Source organism: Festucalex cinctus, chromosome 8 (genome assembly GCF_051991245.1).
Source record: "Festucalex cinctus isolate MCC-2025b chromosome 8, RoL_Fcin_1.0, whole genome shotgun sequence".
Lineage (NCBI taxonomy): Eukaryota > Metazoa > Chordata > Actinopteri > Syngnathiformes > Syngnathidae > Festucalex > Festucalex cinctus.
In genome coordinates, this window is record NC_135418.1 from 27,023,635 (window position 1) to 27,051,580 (window position 27,946).

General features: G+C 43.3%; 1 protein-coding gene across 4 annotated transcripts in view; it reads right to left on the reverse strand.

The window, feature by feature from the left end:
* slc12a5a (solute carrier family 12 member 5a) overlaps nt 1-27,586 on the reverse strand; it is a 135,646-nt gene extending 108,060 nt beyond the window's left edge. Inside the window, exon 1 of one of the 4 annotated variants that reach the window (XM_077528392.1) lies at nt 27,085-27,586. In XM_077528392.1, the coding sequence (XP_077384518.1) occupies nt 27,085-27,286 (202 nt within the window). In that variant the 5' untranslated portion in view covers nt 27,287-27,586. The remainder of the gene's footprint in view (nt 1-27,084) is intronic. The other 3 variants (XM_077528394.1, XM_077528391.1, XM_077528393.1) reach the window with 3 other exon arrangements.
* Between the last annotated feature and the right edge of the window lie 360 nt (nt 27,587-27,946).

Here is a 27,946-nt window from a genome sequence, read left to right on the forward strand (position 1 = left end):
CCATTTATTGTTATTCCCTTTCCACATCCTCCTCAATGTGGACTCAATTACAGTGGCGAGCGTGAGGGAGCAAGTTGGGAGCAGGTGCCGTTTACGCCACACGCGCTCCAATTTGCCACTACTTTCATCCGCATTGTTTGTTCTATTTCCACGGCGGAATGAGCGGCGTCGCGACCCGGAGAGAATAAAGCGGCGTACGCTAGTTTTTTTGTTTTTTTTTGTGGCTGTGCTCTGCTATTTCTGGACATTTAAGTCTCTGGTTTTGGCAGAGGCAGCAGTGGCAAACGACACGCACGCTCACACAAAGCCACAGCGACGGCGACAATATCCACGCGTCGCTTTTGTGTCCCACTTGGATGACGCTTCAGTGTGATGATCAAACGTCGAAATGCTTCACAGTCCAAAATAAGGCTTTCTTGCAAAAGGAATTTAGTCCTGTATTCTATCAGGGGGTTTTGAAGGAGAATTTTAGGATAGAGAAAAGATGACTATTTGAAGCCCACGCTGTTATGTTGACAAGGATTGTCTATTTCAGAACAAAAATAGCAGGAAGGAATAGGTGCATATCTTTTTTTGTTATTTTACATTAGTTAGTTCTGCAGTTGTTACAATAAGAGATACACACCAGAAAGGACATAAAAAAAAAAAAGGTAACGTAAGGATTACAGGCAGGTAACTACTAACCTGCAAAAGGGTGGGCAAACGACGCCCGGTGGGGCGATACAGCTGCCCCGCATGAGGATTTTATTATTAGGATTTCAATATAAGCACAAGGCACCTTTGAAACCTCCCCATTTCATGCCCAATGAGTTGAGCTTTTCCATGTAGCTAATGTGAGCATTTAATGAGCATATTGTGGACTTTCATTTAGCATTTCGATATCCTTATTTTGAAGCCTTCAACCAAATCAGACCTTGGTGGAAGTGGCCCCGCCCTCTCCCGCTGCCGAGACACTGTGATTGGATCAGTGGGCACTGGACACCTCTGGCTTATGATAGGTGATAATGGCCTATTGTGAGTGGATAATGCTGAAGTAATCTGGCCCGCAAATCTCCGTCACTGGTGCGCCTCCGCCTGGCCTCCGACTCTCTTAATAGATAACACGATTACGGTTCGCTGATGCAATTACCACTTTATCATGGTGCAACATTTTTTTTTTCCCCCCAACAGTCGCTCGATGCAGCGTGATTTAGACGTGCTACATTTCCGTGTGATCCGTACTGTTTTACTGTACATAGTGTCAGGACTGGACTGGCACAACTCACAACAGAAATTTGGCAGACTCAAACCAAGAGTTCATAACATCACAAAAACAGCAGCATATATCACGTAAAACCTGAGTTCAACAAGTGTCAAGGAAATGAGTGTTTTGCTTTTTGTTTGGCTTGAATATTTTGTGATTTTTAATAAATACGATTTTGAGATTTTTAAAAAACACTAGAAGATGAATCTGTCATGACTCGGGTCATGCAGCAGTAAGCTTTTGTCTCATGTCTGGGGTCACGCCTGCGTTATGTCTGAGTAGAGTTCATGACCATGCGCCAGAGTTCACGACCCGGTACGTGTCTGTTTTGGGATTGATGTAACAGCATCCAGTTTCAACTATTTTAGGCTATATGATGTCTGAACTATGTGATGTCAGGAATCTTTAATGCTATGTGATGTCTCGGACGATCTGTAATACTATGTGATGTATATGATGTCAAGAATCTGTAATCGCATGACGGGCTCAACAGCCAATCAGAGAATTCCATGTCAGTACTGGTACTCGCATGTCTAGCCACAACCAATGAGATTGATTGACTGTCTATATAAGGGTCTGAGAATTGTGTGGGTTTTGCCCGATTATTGCTCACTGTTTCGCTGTGCTTCTCCGCTGCCCAAGGGGGGCTTTGGCGTGTCGTGATTCTCGATGCATTCTCGTTGTTTTTAGTTTAGTCAAGTTATGTGAATAAAGAGTTAAAACCTTATTTGTGTCTGCGTTTTGGGATCCAACCCGTTCAGCACGCAACAGAATCTGCGATTGGCTGGCAACCGGTTCAGGGTGTGTACCCCGCCTACTGCCCAAAAGTCATCTGAGATAGGCTCCAGCACCCACCGCGACACTTGTGAGGAATAAGCGGTCAAGAAAATGGCTGGATGGATAAGAAGCTTTTTCATAGCAAGAGGCTCCACATAAGGTACAGTGTTTTGTTGTTTCTTACATGCTACTATTAGCAGGTGTTAGCAATTCAGGGTTTCCCCCAGTGCTTTAAAGGGCTGGCGGCCCACCAGGCTTTTCTTGCCCTCCAACCCTACCACGCCATGCTAAGTGATCATGCCCAACTTACTTACACAACTTATGTGCACACATCGGATATGGATTAAACATTCATACGCGGTGATGGATAAACACAAAACCACAACATATGCAATATTCACCGAGTATGAATATTTGATGGCAGGAGGTGACTGTAATATAACTCAGGTGTTAATGCTATGATTCTATCACACTTACAGTTGTCAGACAGGCGCGGAAGACAACTGAACATTGTCTGTCTGAAGGCTTGTCAGCATGCATCAGCGCGTCTTGATTTAGTCAAAATCAGCGTCTGTATTTCGCTTCGGAAAAGTCATTTCACCTGCATCCTATCAAGTGATAAGCCCTCGCAGTGGCCGAGTGCAGAGTGAAGACAGGCTGTTTGTGTTTAGAGTGGCCCTGCAGATGTTTTTGATAACAAAGCCAGCTTCTATACAAGCCACTGTTTGAACACAACCCTTTAAATCCATTTGGACTCAGATTCAGACAGAGAAAGAATGCAATTTATTTTCATAATTTTAAAGTAATTTAATTAAAAAAAAAAAAAAGCACTAAACAAGCATGGCTTGTATTTTTTTTTTTTCCAAACATCATTTGCATTGTGTTTATGAAACACAAATTTGTGGTAAAAGAAACAGTAACGTGACAGACGGTTGCCATCGCACATCTTCCACAAGATTCTGGAAGCGATAATGGAGCTCAAAGGAGCAAGCTATGCAGCCACCCACCTAAAAAAACAAAAACAAAATACTTGATGTGACACAGTGGGGTCAAGCTGCACCCTACAGCATCACCTGTTCCCTACCGTCGGCACAGACAACCTGCTGAGTCGAGGGTGAAGGGGAGGGGGCGTCCAAGGGAGGAAGGCAAAACGCAAAAGGTACGCTGGTCTCAGGCGCGTTCGGCCGCCTGGACGGCAGGAAATGTGAGGTGAAGGAAGGAGGGGACGCAAAAGGACATTTTGACGTTGACGAAATCGGACAGGCAAGGGTGACAAGAGACTGTGAGAAATGGGCCAAGACAAAAGTGACAGAAAACATGATGATGCAACACAGGATACGCTAAGATGAGACCTTGCTGTCGCTCGCGGGGGTGGTCTTGCAAAAAGACCCGAGCAAGGCTGAGATGTGAACACCGCCTCTTGTGAAACCTCCCTAAGGGTGTACACCGCAGGCAAGACATCCTAACATGATGACCCGCAGGTGATGGTCCTTTCGACGACGCTATTCCACAAACGGTCAAACGAATAATACTAAAATAGTTTCTTAGGATTCACGATGCGACATTCATCCACGTTTGTATTAACAAATCACGGCCACGGGTGAAAATTTCATGTTCGTTCTTGTTGAAGGGGGGCAAAAGCACGAACATCTTACCAGCTAGAAATGCACGAAGCGCCTCTCGCTGTTCAACATTCAACAAGGAAACGGTGAGTAATACTGCGAGAACAGCATTAATTGTAGCGTCCATTCGTCCATGTTAGGTTTGTTTGTTAGCTCCAGCGTCGGCGCTGACTCCCTGGTTTCGTTACAGTTGCATTATCCCGCCCCCAAACACAATGTCGCACTGTGATTGATCGGAACCACCAGTGGTTCGGGAACAGCGGTTATCAGAGGGAGCAGTACAAGATGTATTCTCCGGAGTTTGTGAACTCACAAATACCGTGAGAATTCATCTTGCGAGATCAAGGTTAGCATCTTGTACCCATGATCAGGTTCTCTCAATCATAACCCGATCGGTCATGCTTGTGAACATTGGTGAAGCTAGGAATTTAGATCAACTGGTAAATCGAGAGCTTTGCTTTTGAATTAGATCCCTTTTCACCACAACGGACTAATGCAGAGTCTACATTACTTGTAAATACTGTACCAATTTGCCTGTTCATCTCCGGGTCCATTCAAAAATCTGACCGACTGCCAAATCCATCTTGATATCCCCTTGCTAGAGGCTGAGCTGCTGGTATACGGAGTAGCTTACCTCCTATGTTTTGTGTCTGTACCATATTAAATGTCCCGTAAATGTTTCCTTGGGAGCTACGTACATTTTATGGCATATCCATCCTCTCCAAGACAATTATTGTTGTTCCGAACCCGACCAAGTCCTTCGGTCTCAGGGACTAAAGCTATCGGGGATAAAATAAAAAGTAGGTAGCGGAAAGTAGGCGGCAATTGGGAGCTTCTACATCGTCAATCAATGTGATTTGATTTGGGGCGCGACCGATCAGCGGTCATGTCTCGCTATCCTCATGGGAGGTTTGTTCTCATGGAGTATGTGCCGTAATGTGGGATCAATCAAAATGACTCATCAGATCCATCGTGTTTCTGACCTAAATGAGCAATGAGCAAACCCTTCAGAGGAGACCCGACTCTGTATCTTCCTGGACGTCTGTCGGGTATGGACGAGGAGCACATTTGGTTTCCAAATTTCAGTCAGTGTGGCTGGATGCAAATGCAAGCGACAAATTGATTGATATGCACGGAGAGGCGAATCACATTCAAACGCAGTCGGCTATGACCAAGCTTGGAGGATGCATGTAGCAAGCCCTCTCGGGGGACTGGTAACACTAATATGATTGATTGAAAGGTGTACGGTGGAGGACAAGGGGTAAAGAGCCGCAGGTTTAGCCGAGTGGCGAGGAACAAGAATGGGGACAAAGGCAAAATGGAGAGATGCAAGACAGTGACGGTGAGAGGGGAAGGTGGCAGCGGAGCAGCCATACCAAGAGTGGGAGAAAGGCTTGAGTTAGAGAGAATGTAATCCACGATCCAGATGGAGAGAGGCCTGCTGTTGGGAGCGGCAGGGGATTGGGGCTCCGGAGTTAATGTGACGGAGATGTGGGGTAAAAATAGCCCGGGGAAGCGGGGCAGGACTCCTCAATGATAAATAATACACAAAGGAGCCGGTGGGGATGCAGAGACTGGTTCTCTTAGGTAATATTCAAATTAATTACCGGAATTCTGCTGTCTCAGGACCCGTATAGAATACCGCAGTGAAAAACATCAAGCCTTGTCAAGTTGGTACTTTATAGTTACGATAAAGAAACGTAAATATTTGATGGTTCCGGATGAAGCCATGTGAGACCACAGAAAAGAATATGTTTCAAAACCAAGGTTACTTTGGCTTGGGCGGGTTGTAGATTGTTTTGGGGTCTCAGTCCCTCTGAGATTGAGGTCTGATGATGCTCTTAAATTATTATTGATTTACTTGAAACATTTTCAGATTTTAAGAAGCAAATGAAAATCTCAATCCATGTCAAATTTAACAAATAAGAACCGTACAGTATTTATCTCAGTCATGCACATTCACTTTAAGCAAAAGTAACCAACAATCGGCACACTTAGGGACAATTCGGAGCGTCCAATTAACCTGCCATACATTTCTTTGGAATGTGGGAGAAGACTGGAGTACCAGGGAAAGACCCACGCAGGCACGGGGAGAACATGCAAACTCCACCCTCGTTGCGCATATTTGAACCAGGCTATATGTTATTGGAGAAGCTCGGTGCGTGTTAGTTTCATTTTCATCATGAAATGAGTATCCTGACACAAATGGCTCTGCATGTGTGTGTTGATGTGCGTTTGTTTACACAAAAACAGTCTCACGAAGTGTGTGTGTGTGTGTGGGGGGGGGGGGGGTACAAACAGTACGCGGCAAAGAATCTACAAGCTGAGGCTAAAAATGGAATCAAAGTGCTGGCGCCTTCCTCGGGAAGTGAAACCGGCATTCAAATATTTAAATGACAATGCTGGTGTGACATTGAAGCCTTTTAACAGATTCATCAAGCCAAGTGGAAAGAAGGGGAGGGAGGCCGTGATGAAAAGTAGACCGGTGAATTAAAAGGACTGATGTGAATGTCTAACTACTTGCAACTCTTCTTTGGTAGAGTAGGCACACATACAGGGTGCTTGTTTAGCAGATGCTAACAGATACGACAACAATTCCCTTTGGCTTAGCTAAAACAAAACAAAACAATGGAACCGCCGAGCGCCACAACACTGGTACAATTTGTCGTTACCTGAGAAACTGTGATGTCATTTTGGAGATGGATAAAGCTGTGTTTTAGACCGGTGGGGCACATTTGGGTTGACTTTAAAATGATGCAAACACATGTTTCAAGTTCAACTTTGTTAGAATTCCTGGGTGACCGCACGAGAATAGATCCACCCCTGTACTAGCAGAATCACATCTTCGCATTCTGAACTCAAGCAAGAGCGACGTGCTCTAAAACTGACCTTGACAAAACTCCCTCGAATGGCAGTCGCGCCAGGGGGCACACATTTGTTGGGCGGCGACGTATGGCGGACTTTGCCGCCGCCATATTAGCTGACCCCAGATGTGTGGCAAACACAAAAATCCTCCGCAGTAATTCCACCCCACTGCTTCAAATACCAACGGAGGGCTGCCGGTCACCATGGTAACGGCGCTCCTGCCCGATCGCTCTCGTTCTTGCTTCTGTCTCTCCAGCTCAATCCTTCCTCAGCGTTCCATCTCTGACGTGGAAATAACCCGAGCGTGGATTTTCTATGCGTGATGTATGACTGAATGTAATTACATAATTCTTTCATGTACTCTCTAGGGGAATGTGGAGATGTGGTTAAGATTGTACCCTCCCTGCTCCCTCCATGGGAAGGACACACGGCTGCGGTGTCCTTGAGCAAGACACCAAGAACAATTTTTTTTTTTTTTTTTTTTTTTTGGCTGCTTGTCCTGTTCTACTCAAATGTCATGGAACAGCTGTATTATAATTTAGATCAGTAGTTCTTAACCTGGGTTTGATCCAACCCCAGGGGTTGGTGCACTCAGTCAGTCAGTAGTCGACTTGTGACTGTTGAGATAGTACATCGTGTGACTTTTTTATTGTCGTGATTGTGATTCCTTCATACTATGTCGAGCAAAAAAAGTAAGAGGTCGGACGAATGTGTGCAATACGAATTCACACGTATAACGGAACGTATGGTGTTCTACAGGGCTCAATTCTGGGGCCTCTGCTGTTTTCATTGTATCTGCTGCCCTGGGTTCCATCTTTAAAGTCCAGCACAAATAGCTATTCAGCAAAACTAAATCTTAATCTGCATGGAGATGGGGATACAAGAACACAACACTTTCAGAATTCAAGGTGAAGACAGCCTGGCTACTCCGCCTGTTCAACCACTAAACCTGCTGCTGCTTGTCTCCTTACTGGTGCCCGTAAGAGGGAACATATAACCCCTATTCTGGCTTCTCTTCACTGGCTGCCCGTGAAATTTAGAATCCACTTTAAGATTCTGCTATTTGTTTTCAAATCTCTCAATGGTCTTGCCCCACCTTATCTCGCCGAGCTCTTGCTCCCCTACACACCTGCCTGGTGCCTCAGGTCTGCAGACCAGACTCAATTGGAGGTACCGAGAGCTAAGCGGAGACTTAGAGGAGGTCGTGCCTTTGCTGTTGCCGGTCCCTCCCTTTGGAACGACCTTCCACTAAATATTAGGCAATCCCCCTCTTTATCCTCTTTTAAAACACATCTGTATTCTTTGGCTTTTGGCGCACCATAAGACTTGTTCTTGGTGTTTTGTGGTGTGTGTGTGGTAAGAGTTTTAGTCTACCTGTTTATGTATTTATTTATCTCTTTATTCACTTGCCTACTTCTTATTTATTGACTGATGTAAAATGAATTTACTTGAAAAAAAACTTGTATTGCACTTCAAAATGTTTGCTTTGTTCTTGTTTACTGCAAAACTGATATTTATGTTTATGTACGGCACTTTGTATACAGCAATGCCTGTTCTTAAAGCGCTTTATAAATAAAGTTGAGTTGAGTTGAGACTAAACCTTATTCCTGCCACTGATTCAGAGCAAATGGACATCAGTGGTTTTGACAGTGTTCAGGCAAGCAGAGGCGACTGCTCATCACTGGTTGCAACTCAAGAGCGTCCAAACAAGCTGGGAACGGATCCTGCTTCTTTTCTATCAAACCCTCCACCCCCTTTTGTATTGTGTAATTTAACAAATAACACGGATGCCTCCACTATACTTTGACTGCTCGGCCCCCTACTTACTCACACCAGACTGGCCTTTTTCCACTTGGCTGCTCGGCTGTGGTGCCCACCACCAGGGCTCCGCTCTCTCGCTCTCTCTCTCGCTCCGCGGCCCCTCCTCCGCCTAATGCTGCCCACGGGCGAGCACGCTCCTGCTCCTCTGCTACACCTTGCTGCCCCTCAGCAGGCTTCTCCCAGATTCCAATAAAAGTGCAGTTTGATAGTGAGAGTCTGTGCTGTCATTCAAGTCTCGAATCTGTCAGGAGATGTGACAGACACTATCGCTTGTGCTTTTTTTTTCTTTTTTTTTCTGCTGTTTGGACTGGTGCACAAAAGACAGCTATTGATTGACTTTGGGGCGAGTTGCTTTATATTTACATGTGAATAATAAACACATATGGGATTCATTTCGACATCTGAATATGGATCATGCTGAAGTGTTATCAATATAGCAACTGCAAACAGTTCACAACCTTTTGACATTGGTCTGCAAAAGGAAAGTACATAAATAATCTGGCCAAATTTGAGCATTTTTAGTCTGCGCAGTTAAAGTCAGCAAAGGTAAAATTTGTGGATTCTGTGGTGTGCGGTGTGTAACGACCCGGGTGATTTTCGGTTTCTCCCCGAGCTGCTCAGAGAATAATATTCAATATTTATGATAGGTACTTCTATGGACATCTGGGAGCACACGTGATTTTTTTTTTCTTCTCATCATGTGAGTGGTCTTTAGCATTTAATACACCCATTAAGGGGATACTTGACTCATTGAGCCATTTCCAGCAGTAAAAAGTGAATATTTTGTCCAGAATTAATTTGATAACTTCATTACTTTTCATGTACAATCAATACCTGTAAAAACTCAATTTTCCACTTGCTGTCGACTGACGATGACATCACCTGTGCTGAGGAAGGCGGTAACAACCAATTATGGTTCACCTGTTTTCCTCATTTGGTTAGCAAACTGAACCATGATTGGTTGTCATCGTCAGTCGACAGCAAGTGGAAAATTTTGTTTTTACAGGCATTAATTGTACGTGAAAAATAATGAAGTTATCAAATTAATTGTGGACAAAATATTCACTTTTTACTGCTGAAAATGGCTCAATGAGTCAACTTTCCCTTTAAGATGTTAAAAATTGGTACTAATAATATATTGTATACCAAACTTTACAAAGGTTACTCAGATACTGTAATTTTTGGACTGTAAGTCGCTCCAGAGTAGAAGTCGCAACAGTCAAATTGCATTATGAAGAAGAAGAAGAAGAAGAAAAAAAAAACGGAGTATACCTCAAGTGGAGATCTTCATGCAGTTCCTTTTAAATGTACTTTACTTTAAATGTTTTTTTTATTATTATTACTTTAAACATACTTGTGTCAATGTCGTACATGCATCTCTCTGCGCAAAATTTGAAGGTAAAGAGGGGAGCCGCTTCGATTGTCCAGGAGTCGGCTGCATTCCCTTCCACAATTATGCAAAAAATGGCAAAAACAAAACAAAACACTTCTACCTGCGTTCATCTCGAAAAATAGAGAAGAAGAAAGGACTTACGTTGGGCACAGAAAGAGGCCCCAATAAGAAGAGCAAGCACACCCATCTTTTCCTGGTCATGTGTGGGGTTTCTCACATTTTAAAAATCGGTCAAGATACTCTGGCTTTCGCGGGAACCTGTGCAGTTGACAAACCAAACACTGTGTCGGTCACGCTTTTAAAGAAGCCACCGCTGGACAGATGCTCAACCCGCTAAACTCGCCACTGGGAATGTATCGCCAAGAAAAACACAGCCGCATCTTAATCTGTTTTCACAGCTCAGCATATTTAGCCAACAGGATTACAAGCATGACTATCACGGCGCGCACACGTCAGCGGAGAATATCAAACCGTTGTTTGCCGAACGCCTAAGCCTCTTACCCGCACACCGCATGGGAAAAGCACGTAGCAAATTATTGGGAGGTGAGAGGCCGGCAACCGGAGTCGGGAGGCGAGGCACCTCCAGAGAGAATTTAGCGGCGCGCTAATTAGCACGGTTAATTAGTCTTTCAATCAATGGTCCGACTTGTGTGTGCTCAGGGGTGATATGATAAACAGTGGGGGGGGGTTAAGTATGACATATACATGTGCTGTACACATGGACTAAAATATTCAAGTCATTCAATCTTAATGGTACTAATTAGTAGTAGTGGAAAGTCAGTGCGGGGGAAAAAACTACTTTTCGCTATGCACAAATTCAGCAAATAATAATTTATGCGGAACCTAGTCACAAATTTTGAGCACTTTCTGTCAAACGAAACATGCAAAACAGTCTCCAGGAACCATGCCCGCATTTGAACAACAAGTCAGCCATTTTGGATTGAACGAGCCATTCTGACGAAATCTAGAGCTCAGACAGTTGCAGCTTCAACTGCAGGGTGTTCCAAAATGGTTGACCCCATTTCGTAGGCCAATAATTTGGACAATTTTCGTTGGAATGACCTCAAATTTTCACAGCTTGTGTAGAAACGCCGTTCACTTCAAACAGAAAGACATTTTGCGTGTTACAGTATGCTCGGACTCAGTCGCCAACTCCAAAGCAAATTAGGACTTGGCACCAAAAATGTCAAGAAAATGGCCCTTTTTGGCATGAGCTCGAATACCGCGCTCATATTTAACATTTATGAAAATCTGCCATAGAACCAACAATTATTTGTACTTTTCTTTGTAAATTTAACCAATAAAACTTGTGACCTTCAACATAAAGTGTATTTAGTTACATTAAGATCCATCAAGTAGTTTCCGAGATATGGGCATTTTGAAATGGGTCAACCATTTTGGAACACCCTTGTATTATTACATATACTACTTTCATACAATACAAATTCTTATATTAATTCTGTGAAAACGTACAGTGTTAACGTATTCCCAACAGTCTATTCTCCTCATATTGAATTGTTTCTTCTGGCAGCAGTTCTTCAAGTACTTTTTTTTTTTTTTTGTCCAATCTTTCGATTAGATTTCAATCCATTAGCTAGATGACCTACAATAACAGTAGCTGGTCAGAGCAAAAATTGTTACAGCCATTTTTGACTTGCAACATGACAAAAAATGTATACATGTTGATTCCAAATTGCTTCAGGTTATTGCACTTATGTCACATTGATGGTTTTAAAACTTAGTGGTGGCGATAAGAGATGGATTAAGTCCCCCGCTGAAGTCTCATATACACAGAAAGTTGCGCAATGTCATGCAACGACGGTGGCAATAAGTGTGTTGCTGGGGTACTGAAAGATGACATCCAGCAATGTCATTTTTATGTTATTTAAGAATACAATTACGATGACTTTTTGCTTGCTTTGAGATCCCTGGCTTGTTTGTGACAAACGTGACATCAGAGCAGGGGTCGTACACACAGGATGGGAGTAGGCGAGCTGATGCTGCTTTTGTTGATTTTGCTGCTTGCTGTTGCTCCCGTTCCGACACAGAGGCAGCGAGTAACACAGTAGTGAGATGAATCACTCCATCAATCTCCCACGTTGCCCTCGCTTGCCAAGGAGAAACCGAATCAACGTGTCCAGAGAAGTCCGAAGCGAAGGAACTCCGCAGGACCTCCCTGAGCTAATTACATCCGCGCGAGGAGTGTTTTCTTTTATTAAAAAAAAAAAAAGCAGTTTTGTTTATTGCACGCCAAAACCCCACTCTGTAAAATCAACAAATAAGCATCCATATTAGATGGTTTCCTTGACAACACGGCATCCTGGCACGTCCAATAATAGAACAGTGTGACGTGGGATGCTGTGGGTTTCTCCTCCAGAGGAGACAAAGCTGCAAGAGTGGAAATGTGATCCACTTGAAACAACTATCTGGATGGACTCCATTACAGCCCTTGTCCCGTTGGCGCCTGAGGGTTTAGGGAAGACCCCGTTGGATGGTAACACCACCCCCTCCACAGACCGCTTGAGCAGAAGCCGCAGTCTTGATGTGGCAACGGGAACGGCAATAAATACTCACCGCCACATCTGGTTGTGTGGAGAGCAGCGCGGGGCGCCGTAATTGGTCAGGTCTGATTCAATTAGCGGTTCACACAAACAGCCGGGACAAATTTCACTCGCTCAATGTGAGGCTAATGCTGAAGGATACGCCTCTGATGAGAATGGTTATTTATTTACTACAAATATTGGACCTTTGTTCATCTATCTATGCCCGCGACGTATATTGGTAGGCAGAAGAATGATATGTTCTTTCACAAGACGCAACAAGTTACAATTAACTTGCTTCCATCTGCTGCCATTCATACAGAATAATAGATTTCAACTAAACAGATTTCACAAAATGTAAATAATTTTGTGAGTAAACTGAGACGAGATCTTCATTTTTTCAGTATACAGTATGAGTGAAACATTTTAAGTTTGTTTTGCTATTTTTTGTGGATTTAATTTTCCCTTTGCTCCTCAGTTACTTACCAATGGACTCTGAAATGCACTTTGCGCATTTAATTATGTTTAAAAAAATAAAAATAAATATATGACACACTAGTCTTTTATGAGGCTATTTTTGAAAACATAAATATGGCTGCAAGGGTGAAAGGTCAGGACTTTTGCCATGTTCACCACTGACCGCAATTTCCTTTACATGCGTGCACCTTCTGTGCCGGCAAATTTGCAGATGACCGATCCATGGCGTTCTTTTTACACAGGTGCAAAATCAATTTCAATTACCTGATGCGGCAACTTCTCGAGTTGAGCAACGTCCACAGATCGCCGATGACAGCAGAGATGTATGCTGTTGACAAGGCGGCGCATGAATCAACTGAGCTCATACGGAACATTTGAAGGACTTTCTGACGCTAACCACAGGAACTTTTAAAAAAGAACCATTGTTTGTTTGGACCTATGTAAATATTGTCTAAAATCAGTTCACAGACACCGTTAATGAGGTCGTATCTATGTGAGGTTTAGGAACTGTTGGGATGGACTAGAATTGTAGGTGACTGCAAATTCTTCATTGGCCACAATGTATACAACTATGCACAATGTATTTTGTAACTTAGCGTCGCCCGTTTGTCGATCATGGCTCAAATTTGCTTTTGGACAAAAGCTCTATGGCAAATTTGCCTTTGAAGGAGACTTGGAAAGGGTCAAAATGACTCTAAAATGGCTACTTCAAACTAAAATGGCAGACTTTTTTTGTGAGTCTGTGGGCATGACTTTTTTCTTTTTTTTTCTCATTCTGAAACTACTCATGAAAGACATCCCTACCAAATTTCATGCTGCCAAGTTAAACCAGCTTTGCGGTCTGAATTTTCAAAACATTCAGCGGAGCGCTGCTCAGCCAGTGTTCATTGAACCGTGAATCTTTATCGCAAATGAGTGACGTAATCAATAAAATGGACAGATTAGGATGCTAATTGCAGCCTCGATCATCCCAGACAGAAAATGGATAACGACACAGTGTTAGAACAGCACCAAGGACTCTGCAGTATTTTGTCACCCAGCCGACTTGCCAAACAAGACATGTTTGCGAGAGCGCAAGTTCACTCCGTGAACATAATGTGTCAAATGCCGTCGCGCCAATCTGGCTAATCCGTGCAAACTCTTGACAGGTCCTTTGAAAATCACCCGGAAAGACTGACGCTGACCTTTCGTGGTCGATCGCAGCAATGTCGCCATGTCAAGTGCCAAGGAATCCAAGCAAATTTCAACACAAGTAGCACACACGCACCTATTGACACGAACTGACATGACATAGTTGTGTTCACTGATTCGCTCACGCACACATCATCAACCACCGCCCAATCATGCAATCCCTGTCATTAATAAAGTAAGCCCGTGCCTGGAAAGGACTTCAAGCATGAAAGACAAAGCGTTACGTAACGCATGCATGGAATTCTAAATCGGCAGACCCGGCTTTAACTTTTCACAAGTGGGAGTGTTGGCTTTAAATAGCTGCAATTATAATGAGCACTACTTCACACTGGGCTTGCCCCGTTCTGGGGATGGGGGGGGGGGGTCAAAAAGACTGGGAGTGGAGGAAGGGGAGCTCAGTTTCATGTACAACTAGCTAAATACAACAGGTCAATTGATAAATATCTGTGTGACGATTCCATTCTATAGCCAGCATGTTGCAGACGTTTTGTCATTATCACATGTAATAAGTTCCAGTAAGGACTCGGAGCAACTGCAGATCAATGTGATAGATGTGAAAAAGAGAATGGCAATATGCAAGGCTTGCAACTCCAACAGACACAACAACTACAGTATCTAACGTCATCCATCACTATAAACCCATTAAGGCAGGTAAGCTACATTAACGTCACACTTTGGCTAAAGGATAGCTGGTCAAACGCTTAACTGAGCTTAAGGCGCGTTTAATTAAGAAGACAAAGTAAGGGACAATTAAGACAAAGCGAGGGACAATGCAGAGACTTGTTCAGGACCAGTAAAACATGGGATTGAGAATGTGCTAACAGAGCTAACTAAAGCAACTCGGGTACTGACTGAAATGTGGCTAAAGTGAGGATATATGTTATATGACTGTGTAAGATGTACTACAGTACTGTATTATGCATCAACTCATTTGCTCCCAATAACGTGTAAATACGTTTTTTTAATGTAAGTGTCCCAAAGACGTAATGATACGTTTTTTTTTTTGCTGTTTTTTTTTTATTTATTTTTTTTATGCTAGAGCATACAGTAGGCTTTGATGCAGCCTCTCAACTGCAAAGAACGGTTGCAGAAATGGTAGTTATTACACAAACGGCCAGCAGGTGGCAGCAGAACAAAGGAGATCAACCAGGGCCATCTAGAAAAAAAAGCTAAATTACTTAGAATTTTAAATAGATTTGTGAAAACTGATGAAACTTAGCTCTCTTCTAATGCTAATTGATGCAAAACAGAAACAGATAGAAACATACTTTTTTTTCCTGATGAAAGAAGAGACTTTAATCTTTCTTTTGGTGGGTTTCATGCTTTTATAGCAATTGAACAAAATATTCTGTGGGCCTTGCAAAATCAGTCAAAATCCATTAAAACGGCCGGGAGCGAACGGGACTGCTTCTGTGAAAATGGCGGCGAGTGAATGAGTTAAAGACTTGCTTAACCCCAAATCACTCTACTCCACTTGAAGCTTGATTTTTGTCACAGTAACTCAGTTGGGACTTGCTTGCAACTTGAAGGCTTATGCTGTGTTCAGACCGAACGAGAAGTATTGCATCACATTCTACATTCTCAACACCGATTGGCTGTCGGCGATGTGGCGCCATTTGCAAGCCACAGCGAATGGGCCAAATAGGCACAACTTCTGCTTCAAATGCTTCACCCGTGCCGCCCGGGACGCATTCACACATGGAAGTGCAAACTGCATTGACGATAGAAAATGTACTTCTAGATACATTCAGCTCGCGATCAGTCTGACCACAACATAGACTTATGACTTGCTCATGTTGTACAGCAGACTGTGGCCCGAACATCATCTAAGGATCTTCTTGCAGGATGCAAAATATTGTACTTCGATTGGCTCTATGTAAAAAAAAAAAAGAGGAATGTGGGAAAATGTGGGATGTAAACAACTTCAATCCTGCAGTTTCGCCATTACAACAGAAACATGAGTAAACATAAACAACATGGAGTGATGTACGTCAGTTTGACTCTCTGAAAGGTCTTCATACATGAACCTGACTCCATTGCGGACGTGCCATTCGTGAGAATTTGATGCACTGAACTTCTGGCGGCTTCTCATGTAGATATTAAACTTTGGCTCAAACACAAAAGGCACTTAGAGAGAGCGACGGCGATAAATCCGCGACTTCATCATCCCTGACAAAGTCGGGAATGTAAAGATTAAAAGGGCAGACGGGACTGAGGCGATTTAAATGAGAACTCGGCGCCACGCGCAAATCGTTACGCGATGGTATGTATAATATTTGACAGCTTCAATTGCTTAAGAGCTGGATCATAGGACCATTATGGACATAAATTGCTATTAGTAAATACAGTCAGAAAGATACATAGTTGTATGCTGACAGTGGACTCCCGTCCGGATCTTGAACAAGGCACCATCCTATACAGATGCACATCGACTATTAGCGATGTCACGATATCGGGCAATATCGTGATAGCGCGATATTAACACTGCCACAATATCGTCGTCATCATGTTCACAATATTTAAAAGGAACACATTTGTTAAAAAAAGTTGATGAATTCCATTTGTGCAGTTCTAGCACCCTCTAGTGGCTAGTTTATTACTGCAATTTAATTTTCATTAGGGATGTTTTGGCCTTCTATTTTTAAAATCTATGCTAATTGTCAGATGACGGGGAACCTAATTTGCTTGTGAAGCGATCAATGTGTGCTTGCATTAGCAAGTAAGTGCCTCAATATTATTATTAGAGATTATAGGTGGTTTATATGCATTGCTGTTATGTTATGTTTTTTAGGATGATCTCTCTTTTTTACAATATTGTGATCTTTTTTAATATTGCCAAGGCCCCCACAATATTGTGATAATTATCGTATCGTGACCTTAATATCGTGATATCGTATCGTGATGTTTGGATATCGTTACATCCCTATCGACTATATTAGTAGATTTTTAACATTTACATTGTTAGTGGAAGTAAGGACAGTGATTGCCACACATTAATTTGTGTGATAAGGTCCCTGTACTGTTAAAGCATCCGCACCTTTTTAATTGAGGAGTCGTGCACTATGCAAAATAGTGTGGCACCATACTGCAGCATCAGCAGGTGTTTGTGACCTCCTTTGTCTTACTACACCCCGTTGCTTTTTTGATCTCGGGCAAATTAGGACAAGAGGCCCAATAGGAACACCGTGTGATCCTGAAATCCACACGCGGTCCAGCTGAGAATACAGGACTCTTCATCAAACACGGTTAATCGATGCAGACTCGTGGCATCGACGGGAGTCGATTGAGGTACGACGGACGTCCACGTACGTGGAAATCTAGGACAGTTGACTTGCTTGATAAGTAGGAAAAGAAAGCAGGCTGCAGCATGGAGCGAGGGGCAGGGGATTGCATCTCTGCGCCTCTTATACCCCTTTCCGAATCCAGCGCAGCTTTTTTTTGTGAAATGGAAATGGTCGCGCCGACCGTTGGGCTCATTCTCACGGCTTTGTCTCTGGCTCCCGATAAGCCTCGAGAGGGAACGAGACAGCAAGGGAGAGAGCGAGCCGAGAAAAATCGGTGGTCTAAAATAAGCGACCGAGAGAGCGTTTGCCTGCGAGCTTGAGGGAGAGAGGGAGCGAGAGAAAGTGATACAGAGGGAGAAGGGGAGACCTCGTTCGGCGAGGCTGTTGTGTCTTCCAACGTGGCGATGGAGCCACTGCAATGCACCAAAACCGAGGGGAGCGAGGTTGAAAGGAGTGAGGGGGTGGGTAAGCGAGACGGCAAGGAACGCTCGAGACGAAAGACCGGGTAAAATACAGATAAAATGGAGGGGGTGGGGAGGGGGTTACTTGTACCAAGAAAAAAAGAAAAGGTATCATGCAGGGGAGGCAAACACAGGGTGAGATGACGTACGTGCGTGCAGCTGCCATCAATCTACAAACTGACGTTTGGGCTGGCAGAGGGGAGGGAGAAGGCGGCTCGGAATCAACATGTCGGTATCTCGCTTGTGAGTCAGAAACTTCTGTGCATTTCATACCGACCGATATAGGTTTTTTGTTTGTTTGTTTGTTTTTTATTTTAGGCAGATGCCGATTCCTGCATTTTTCACAATATAATTAAGATAATCAATTAATCAGGTAATTAAATAGGAAATATACAGTATATAATGAATGAACAATGTTTGGTCCAACATAAGATATGAATTATGAGATGAATATGAATATGACATATATGAATAGAACATTTGTCTGTTTTGCAACACTTTGTCCTTTAGGTTTTGCTTTCTTTTTTATATGTTTCTATCTTATGCTGTAATGCATTCATGTGTAAAAAAAATAAATAAATAAATTAAAAAAATCAGTAAAATACGGAAAAGAATCTGATGATTTTTTTCAGATTTACCGTACTTTAATTGGTCCATTTTTTTTTCACTCCACTCAAATGACGCCATATCTGAAGCGCTCGTTACATGTATGCTATTCTGCACTGTCAAAGAACTTCTTAAACATTCATCCATCAATTTTATGGACATCTCATTTTAAAGGCAATACATGAATAAAGTTATTTTCATCATTATTTGCACCAGATGACCTTCATCTCCTGCTACCGTAGCCTCTCCATCCGACATTAACAAAGTGATCCTGCCAACTAGCGTTACGCCGCCCATCCCGAAGAGACTCAGTTGAAACAGCCTCATACTTTAAGAATGACGACAAATATTAATGGCGAGCGCCCCCAGCCAGAGTTGTCACGTCCGCAGCTTTCCCGGCCAACGAATAAATGACCGCAGGACAGAAAAGAGGCCGGTTAGAGGGCCTCCTTCAAGCGCTCATTGTCAACGGCGGTGCCTCCACTTTTGGTCAGTGAGAGATAAAGAGAAAGGTCACGCAGACCTGAGAGGGAAAAGGGGAGACAGCTGAGCGGCACACAAAGGCGGGAGATGAATAGCCTGTCATGGCTCAATAGAGGCTCAGAACATCTGTCGCGAGGCTCCCTAAACGTCCGGTGGCCAAAAGGCCAAAGTAATGAACTTGTACTAGACATCACAATGACTTTAATGCAGTGATTTCCAACCCACTGCCGGTGAGAGATCATCAGGTGTGCCACGAGAAATGACCCAGTGTCACTTAATTGGTCTGAAAAAGGATAAGTTATTGATGACAAATAATGTTCATCAACAAGTAGATGCTCTTCCACTAAATGGTAGAAGGTAAAATTAACTTGTTGACATTTATTTGGTCGACGTGGCAACATATAAAGGCCATAAAGAAACCAAGAAATGAAGAGAATAGACTGTTGGGAACAAATATTGAATTTTGGTAGGGATGTGCATCTCTCCAATAAAAGACAATCGCATATGTTTAAAGTGGAACGATTCGATTTGGTTCGACTCAAATAATACCCTGGCCAACTGGAAGGGATGCAAGCCACTGATATCAAGACGAGAAAGCTCCTTACAATTTCTGGAGGATTCCACCCCAAGTCCAGCATTCTAAGGCTGTACACAAAGCGGAACAAGGGTGGCTGTGGACTACTGAGCATCACGGGCACAATCCAGGAGGAAACAACAGGCCTCCAAGAAGACATCAAGATGTCCCCCAGGGATGCCTCAAGCAACAGAAGCCCAATACGGAGAAGGAGCCAGATGGGCTTTCATGGAAAGACACGCCCCTGCATGACATGTGCCACTGACAAATTGAGGAGGTCAAAAACCCTAAACACAAGACCAATCCAGGCCGGGGTGTGCAACTTCAGACAGGATGCAGGCTGTGCAAAAAAAGCTGCAAGGACAGTGCAGCAATTCAGAGGAGGGTTTAAGATGCTGACAAGGCCTACATGGAGCAGCACGACCCAGTAGCAGGAATAGTGTACAGCAGTGGTGTCCGGTCCTCGACGGCCTGTCCTGCGTGTTTTAGAGTTGTTCCAGGTTCAACACAGCTGATTCATATTTAAGATCATCAGCAAGCTCTGTAGGAGCCTGATAATGATCCTGTTCATTGAGTCAGGTGTGCAGGGGAAGTGAAACCTTGAAAACATGCAGGACTCAGGCCCTCGAGGACCGGATCTTGACACACGTAGTGTACAGGAACATCTGTACCAAATGTCGACAAGAACTCCCAGAATCGAGATGGCAGACACCTCCGAAGGGGTTTGAGAACATCCAGGCCAAGATCCTATGGCACTTCCAGATCCAGATGGACAAATGGGTGATAGCTAACCAATCTGACATAGTAGTGGTGGATAAGCATCAGAAGAAAGCAGTCGTGACAGATGTAACAAGCCCAAATGATAGCAACATCCAGAAAGAGGAACATGAAAAGCTGGAGAAATACTAAGAACTGATGGAAGGAAGGTCCCAGTCGTGATCGGGGCACTGAGAGCACGAAAACCCAAACTGGGTGAATGGCTCCAGCAGATACCAGGAGCAACATCCTGCACAGAACCCTGAAGGTCCCAAGCCTGTGGTAGAGGACCCGAGCTTGAAGGAGATAACATCCAGGTGGGCGAGGACACAGTTTTGTTCATATATTGTATATGTATTTGGGGTGTCTCTCCAATGTCCCAATACGTCGGGTGTCCATGACTCGCATCTTTCATATCAAAAAGCAATTTTCCGATTCAGATCGGTTTTCGTCACACACGTTATAAATGTAAGTCGATGCTTCTGATAGTGTTCAGGCCAGCAGAGAAGGCCACCATTTCAACAGCCTCTGATTTCCAATGCTGACCTTCCTTCTTGAGTTCATGGTGTGCGTTTTAAAGGTTCAGGACTGACGACAGAACAGGCCTTGGCGTCCCCGAGTGAGTGGACGCACTGACCCGTGAAGGATGGTGAGGGGCTTGCAAGATGGACGACGTGCTCCACCGACCTCCTCCCCGACTTGTTAGCGTCTCCGAGGCCTCGCCTTGCGGCCCCACCGCCGCAAGAAGAGTTTTTTGTCATTTTCTATTTTCTCCTGAGCCACAGCATGCACAGACATGCATGAGCTACATACTACATGCATGCACACACCTCCCCCATTAAACCCCCAGCATGCATCGTTACATAACACACACACGAGGATTTCTGGATTTACTCCCCCTCTTCGACTGCTACCCTTTCCCATTATTCCTCTCGCTGTCTCTTTTACACACACGCACGCACACGCTGTTCGCTCAGCCATATGCTTAGCACGCACCTTCCATCACACGCACACAATGCAGACGGTTGTGTAATTTACTGGTCTTCTGATCTCGCTCGCTCTCTCTCTCTCTCCTCCTCTCTCACATGAGTTTTTTTTCACGACATGATTCTGACAGCAGTTGCCTGCAGCAGCCTTGGATCGGAGTGAGGAACACCAGCGCCTCCTGTTGTCTTTTTTTTTTAAATGCACTTGCAATTAAACTGAATGAATCACATTTGCGTTTTTTTAAATGTCTCTTGTACATTTATGCCATATATGAATTTTAATGTATTCATTAAGCGTCAGAACCCGTCTTCTAGGCTGGATATTATCCACTGCAGTTTCAGGAGGCCGAATCTGATTTTGTGCCTTTATAATCTGTAGTGCTTATTTTTCACATTTTGCTCATAAATCAAGGGTACAAATTGGACAAACCACTCTCAATCCAAAGATAAAGATTCCATGCATATTTGTTTCTCTTTACTCTGCCAAGTTGTACAAGTATATCGCAATTGTGCACATTAGACACCCACTGAGCTAAATCGAGTCTCAAGAAATTGACCGTATTTTCCGCATTATAAAGGCGCACCTTCAATGAATGACATATTTTCAAACTTTTTCCATATATAAAGGCGCTACAGTAGAGGCTGGGGTTACGTTAGGCATCCATTAGATGGTGCTGCGCTAAAGGGAACGTCAACTAAACAGTCAGATAGGTCAGTCAAACTTTATTAATAGATTACAAACCAGCTTTCTGACAACTCCATTCACTCCCAAAATGAATAAACAGCTGTTTTATTATTTTCTCTGAGGTAAAGTATTAGTATTAGCAAGCGATCCAAGATGGCGGGATCTTCTGCCGATCGTGCAGGGTCACCGATAACGTATTGACGGCGAGACCTGTTGCGGCTCAATATTAATCCATATATAAGGCGCACTGGATTATAAGGCGCATTGGTCAGCGTTTGAAAAAATTGAAGGCTTTTAGGTGCGCCTTATAGTGCGGAAAATACGGTACAATAAAATCTCACATGATTGAACTTTTGGAACCATCGACTTTAGATATCGAGAATTGAATATGTTGTTTTTTTTCAATGCTCTTTTGCCCCTCCAATAAGACAAACACCACTAAACACTTACACAGTACTTATTTTACACTTTTCAGATGCCGGATATAACGCAGACTGCCCCTAATTCTGTTACGAGCGGGGCACTTGGCCCATTTTCGACACATCGATGGCGCCGTGCGCTCGGCCCGGCAAAGATATATTTGACGCCACTTCAAGGTCAAAGGCATTAGAGAGTGAGGGAGCGAGAATGGAGAAGGAGGGCAGATGGAGGGGGCGCGCTTGGCGGTCAGACGAGACTCGCTTGCTCACATCTCGGTGCGAATCAATGGAAACAAAATCAGGGAAAGAAGAACCTCGTGCTAAAACGCCGGAATGTCATTGGCACACTGAAGAGATTTCACACACTCAAATGTGATTTAAGATAAGTGCACACACAAGTGCACACTCCCTTGCGATCAAATTGAGCAAGGCCCCTGATTGTCGGATATCTTTGCAAGATTATCCTGAGTGATTGCCATGTGGTGTGGGGTGTGTTTAGACTGCCAACCACCAATCTGCTCTAAAAATGGTAAACACATACTGATGATTTTGAATAGGTGAGCGGTACAAACCACACATGATTCACTCTTAACTCATTTACTCCCAATAGCGTATAAATACGATTTTTTATGTTCTAAGTGTCCCAAAGACGTATTTATACGTTTTTTTGTTTTTTGTTTTTTTTATGCTAGAGCATACAGAAGGCTTTGATGCACCCTCTCAACTGCAGAAATGGTAGTTATTACACAAAAGGCCAGCAGGTGGCAGCAGAGCAAAGGAGGTCAACCAGGGCCATGTAGAAAAAAAAAGCTCAATTACTTACAATTTTAAATAGATTTGTGAAAACTGATGAAACTTAGCTCTCTTCTAATGCTAATTGCTGCAAAACGGAAAGAAACATACTTTTTTTCCTGATGAAAGAAGAGACTTTAATCTTTCTTTTGGTAGGTTCCATGCTTTTATAGCAATTGAACACAATATTCTGTGGGCCTTGCAAAAACAGTCAAAATCCGGTAAAACAGCCGGGAGCGAACGGGACTGCTTCTGTGAAAATGGCTGCGAGTGAATGAGTTAATCAAAGTTTGACATGAACAATAGCCCGGTGCTACCACGTGATTGTGTTGGGCCACCTGAAGTTCACTGATTTGCTAACTTTTCTTACCTTTGTGTAATCTAACCATTAGTTAGCCATTTAGCCATTAATCAGGTGGTCTCAATAGCGGTACATATCAATTAGCTTGCTGTTCATTGACGTGATCAAACTTAGTCTGTTAGCATTAGCATCTAGCTTGGTTGTACTCCGATCACCGATGAAAGAGACTTTGATTGCTGCAAGGGTTTCACATTGACTGCTGGTTGCTTCTGGGCCTGTAACAGACATTTGGGTTTGATCGATGTATTCTCAACAATAAGTTTTGCATATCTGTATTCATATCATTTGCATCTCAGCAATCAACGCACAATGCTACAGTATTCATTACGTCATTACGTGGGCACCTCCTTTTTAAGAGCCTGTGCAGCATCCAGGCTTCCAGAACATACAAAGAAACAATAGGACTTGGGGGTAACTGTTAGCTTAACTGATAACTACTACTAGTCGTATAGTTTCATTTGAGTCCAGTGACTCACCAATCCCTGTGTCAGATTTGCGATCGTAGTTATTCAACGGGTTTAATATTTACTACATTTGGCCATGACTGTTTCCTGAGCTGATCGAAAGAATTAAATCATTGGTAGCACACTCAATACTTTCCTGAGAACATTTTAGAGGCGGGAGATAATCTGGCGTTTTGCTGATTTAGATCGAAAGAGTGGAAAAAATGTTTACGTTCGGTCCGATTGCGATATGCGTGTACCGCGCTTGACTGTCTTTGCAAGAACATGTGTGAGACTGCCCTGATGGGAGAAGTGTTGTGTCGCCACAGCAACCCGCAAAGTTGACAATGAGATGCAGCGCCGTCATCAAGTGAAAGCAAAGCGGGGGAAAAAAAAGAAAAAAAAAAAAGAAGTCCTTCAAATAAAGCACTCCCCTCATCTCTCAATATAAACCGAGCTGGAGAGATTTGTTTCTAACTTGCTAAGGACCAGCAGAGCTCTTATGGTTCTATCCAGAGCCGTGCCGTGATGGATGATTGGCAAGTGGAAAAAAAAAAAAAAAAAAAGCTGAGATGCTGAAGTAGCATAAATTATCGTGCTGTTAATTCAGCAGCACTGGAGATCATAAAGTCTTGTAGATTTAGGGTTTCCTTAAGCAGACAATTCACACTGCAACGTAGACTCCATTCTAAACTGTCTGATACTAGAGACCATCTTGAAGAGGGTGATATCAAAATCGATGTTAGTTAATACTAGAAAATTCCTGTGAAATTTTTTGAATGGCATGCCAGGAGCCGATGGCATTACAGCTGAATGTTTGAAGGCATGATCTGGGATTGTGGATCTTTTTTTCTTTTTTTTCTTTTTTAAAAATCAAATCACCTGAAAGCCTTTATTTAAGGATAATGTAAGATGAGTTTGAATTGATATTAATAAAGTGTTTGGGGATTATGTGTGAGTGTCAATTTCTTGTGTTTTCTGCTATTCTCAGCAAGTGTTGTTTTTTTGTTACATTTTCCTTGAGTTTAACTCATTCACTCCCAAAAACGTATTTATACGTTTTGTTAAATGTTTTTGTTTGCTAGAGTCTTTGTATGAAGGCTTTGATGCAGTTACTGACCTGAAGTGGTCGCTTAAAGCGATGGTAATTATTACAACAACAACAAAAAAAACGGCCAGCAGGTGGCAGCAAAGTATAAGAGATCAACTCATTTTTTGTTTTGTTTTTTGTTTTCTCTGCTGAAAGAAGAGGCACGTTTTTCTTTTGGTAGGTTCCATGTTTTTATAGCAATAGAACATGGAAATGGCTGGGAGTGAATGAGTTAATTCTTTATGCAACAGTTTGCAATGTGACCTAAATTGCACGAGTGCCTTCTCATGGACACAAAATGGAAGCCCGCCGCTTCAATACTTTCCGCACAGAGAATTGAAGGGGGGGGGGGAAACAAAAAACTAAAGCTGCGTTAATGGGAATCCGCCCGCCTAATCTTAAATGTCATTAAATGTAAAAGCCTCCTTCTGAAACGCATTGATTCATTTGCAGAGAGGCGCCCGCTTGCACTTGACTGCCTGGGAATGGCTGCTCGTTTTGTATGCTAATCTCTGCCAACGTTGATGGGAATTCGGGGGAGCCTTTCAACTCTTAATGTATTACGGCTGCGCGTTTGGCGGCGACGGAGCCGAGACGCAGAGCAGGAAAATGACTTTGTTTACTGCAAAGCCAAATAATGGCTCGTTTCGATCGATACGATATGCATCGCATCATGAGCTAGTAGGCTACTGAGATCTTCCATTAGTAGGAAGTGGCATAGCGTACATTTACCACGACCACAAGAGAGCCAATACAAGAGCTGCGTTAAACAAGACATACGGTTTTGTAGGAAACTTATTATTGGTCCACAAATAATTGGCTCCGTGAAGTGCCTGCCCACACATCAAATGTGAAATTAAACAACCTTAGCAAGCCCTTCTTTTAGAGTATATGGTTTAATTAGCCTGTGGTGACTTTGCACAAGGTAAGCAGAGCTGTATTGAGTTTTGTTGGATGCAAAGAGTAGAATTAGTTAACAGCGTCTGGCAACTTAAAGAAGTTGTTGATACATGTTTGTGTTTGCACCTGAGATGCACTCTGCACCAAAATTGCATTCTATTTCTGAATAGTAATAACAATAACAATAACAATAATAATAATAATAATTTTTTTGCTTTGACTTGTGGTCAAAAATCTGAGGTACTAACAGTTAATGCGACAGAAAACTCTCAGAGAAACAAACAGTGATAATTGCATGTTATGTATTTGAAAGAACCACATAACAGCATTGGGAAAGTCAACACAATGTAAAATGCCATAGACAGGCTAATGAATCGCATCAGTGTTGTGGTGTTTAGGTGACAGATGCAGCATTTGAACTCAAATTGTGAAACAGCACAGTAATACTCAGGAGGATAAATTATTTATCCTAGGGCAAAAAAAATGACCAATAACACTGCAGCTTAATTTAATCCACAGACTTGGATGGATGGATGGATTCAAGTTGGCGGCCTCAGTGAATGGCAATATAAGATGGCCGCCAGTGGCTTCACTTCTCCCAACAGCGGGTAAGCGGCATTGACAGTCCATTCATATGCAAGTCTGTGATTAAATCACTTTAGTTGTGAAACTCGTCTTTTTTTCATTACCCCCTGGTGGCCTAACAAAACACACACACACCAGAAAGGAGTACAAGTGGGGCCGGTACAGATTATTGACAATTCCGAGTTTACGTCACAAGATACGATGGCGGTTTTACTCGGTGAAAGGAAGCATCTCCTCTCATTGAAACAGCATTAGACTTTGAATTGTTGCAATTTGATTTGTGATGATTATTTTCATTTCAAAATGTGATGAGATGTCATTTGACTAGTATAACAATCTGCCTGGTTTGCATGCTAGACAAAGACAATACGCTGTTTTCAACGTGTAAAAGCATTTGCATTGCAGATATCATAATGAATATCAGAAATGCCCGTATGTTCTAATAATAATAATAATAATAATAATAATAATAAACGTATTTGTCTACATAAACGGGATTGAGTCATTTAAACCAACACGTGTTTACTCATCATGCATTTGAAAGCAAAAAAAAAAATGCCAAGCAATGCAGCAGCAGTAACAAATGTAGCAGGGAGAGAATAGTGTATATCATTTTTCATGAAAAATGTTATTTCTCATCGGCCAGACGGTGACCTTTATGTGGTCCATTCCACATTCCTGTCACACATCTGTGCTAGCATGTAGCGTGTAGCCGTGCGTGTGTTTCTACCTTTCAGCGTCACCACAGTGGACGTCCACGCCTCCGTCGCCTCGGTCGCCGCCGGTTCGGCTCCTTCGGCCCCGGCCGCATCGTCCTCCGCTTCGGCTCCGCTCGCTTGCTTGTCGCCCTCGAAGATGAGGTTCACTTCCCCCTGGATGTCCGCGGGGAGCCCGACGTTGTCGCTCTTGGAGACGGTGAACCTCTGGCTCATGGCTGACGAGGCGACGCTGGGGGTCGTGGAGCGGCAGGTTTTTTTGTTTTTTTTTTCGTTTTTCTTTTCTTTGTTCTTTTCGCTCCTCGCCCTGGATGCGTTCGGACCGCTCGGCGTGTGAGGGACCCCCCCCGTGAGAAGGTTCGGTCCTCGTCAGGTGAGAAGATGCACGGCGGACCGAGTCATCAACCGGTGTCTGCTGGCTGTCTAGCGAGCCATCCGGGTCCTAACGCCGACTCGAGCTTGACCCACAATCGCACGTCGGGATGCTCTTTATTGACGATGCGATTGCAACGCACGCGAGAGCACACTATATGATGCGATTACGCTATGTAATGGTTGCGGGAAGATTTTGGACACGTTTTGACTAACGCTCAACGTCGGCGAAGTCGGCGTTGCTATGCAACCACATCAGCCCTGCCAGCGTGAAGCCGAAGGATGTTGAGACACAACATTAGGGACACTTTACCATGGAAAACAAGGTAGGAACTGCACCGAAAATTGTGATGAATTGCTTAAAACTTTCAACGGCTGACATATTTATGTTAAGTTTTTGTTTTTGTTTTTTTCCGGATTTTTGTACTTTTTTTTTTTTTTAACAGTAATTTAAATGAAACGCCAACCCTCATTCGTATTACACCTACAGTACGCCAGGGGCCG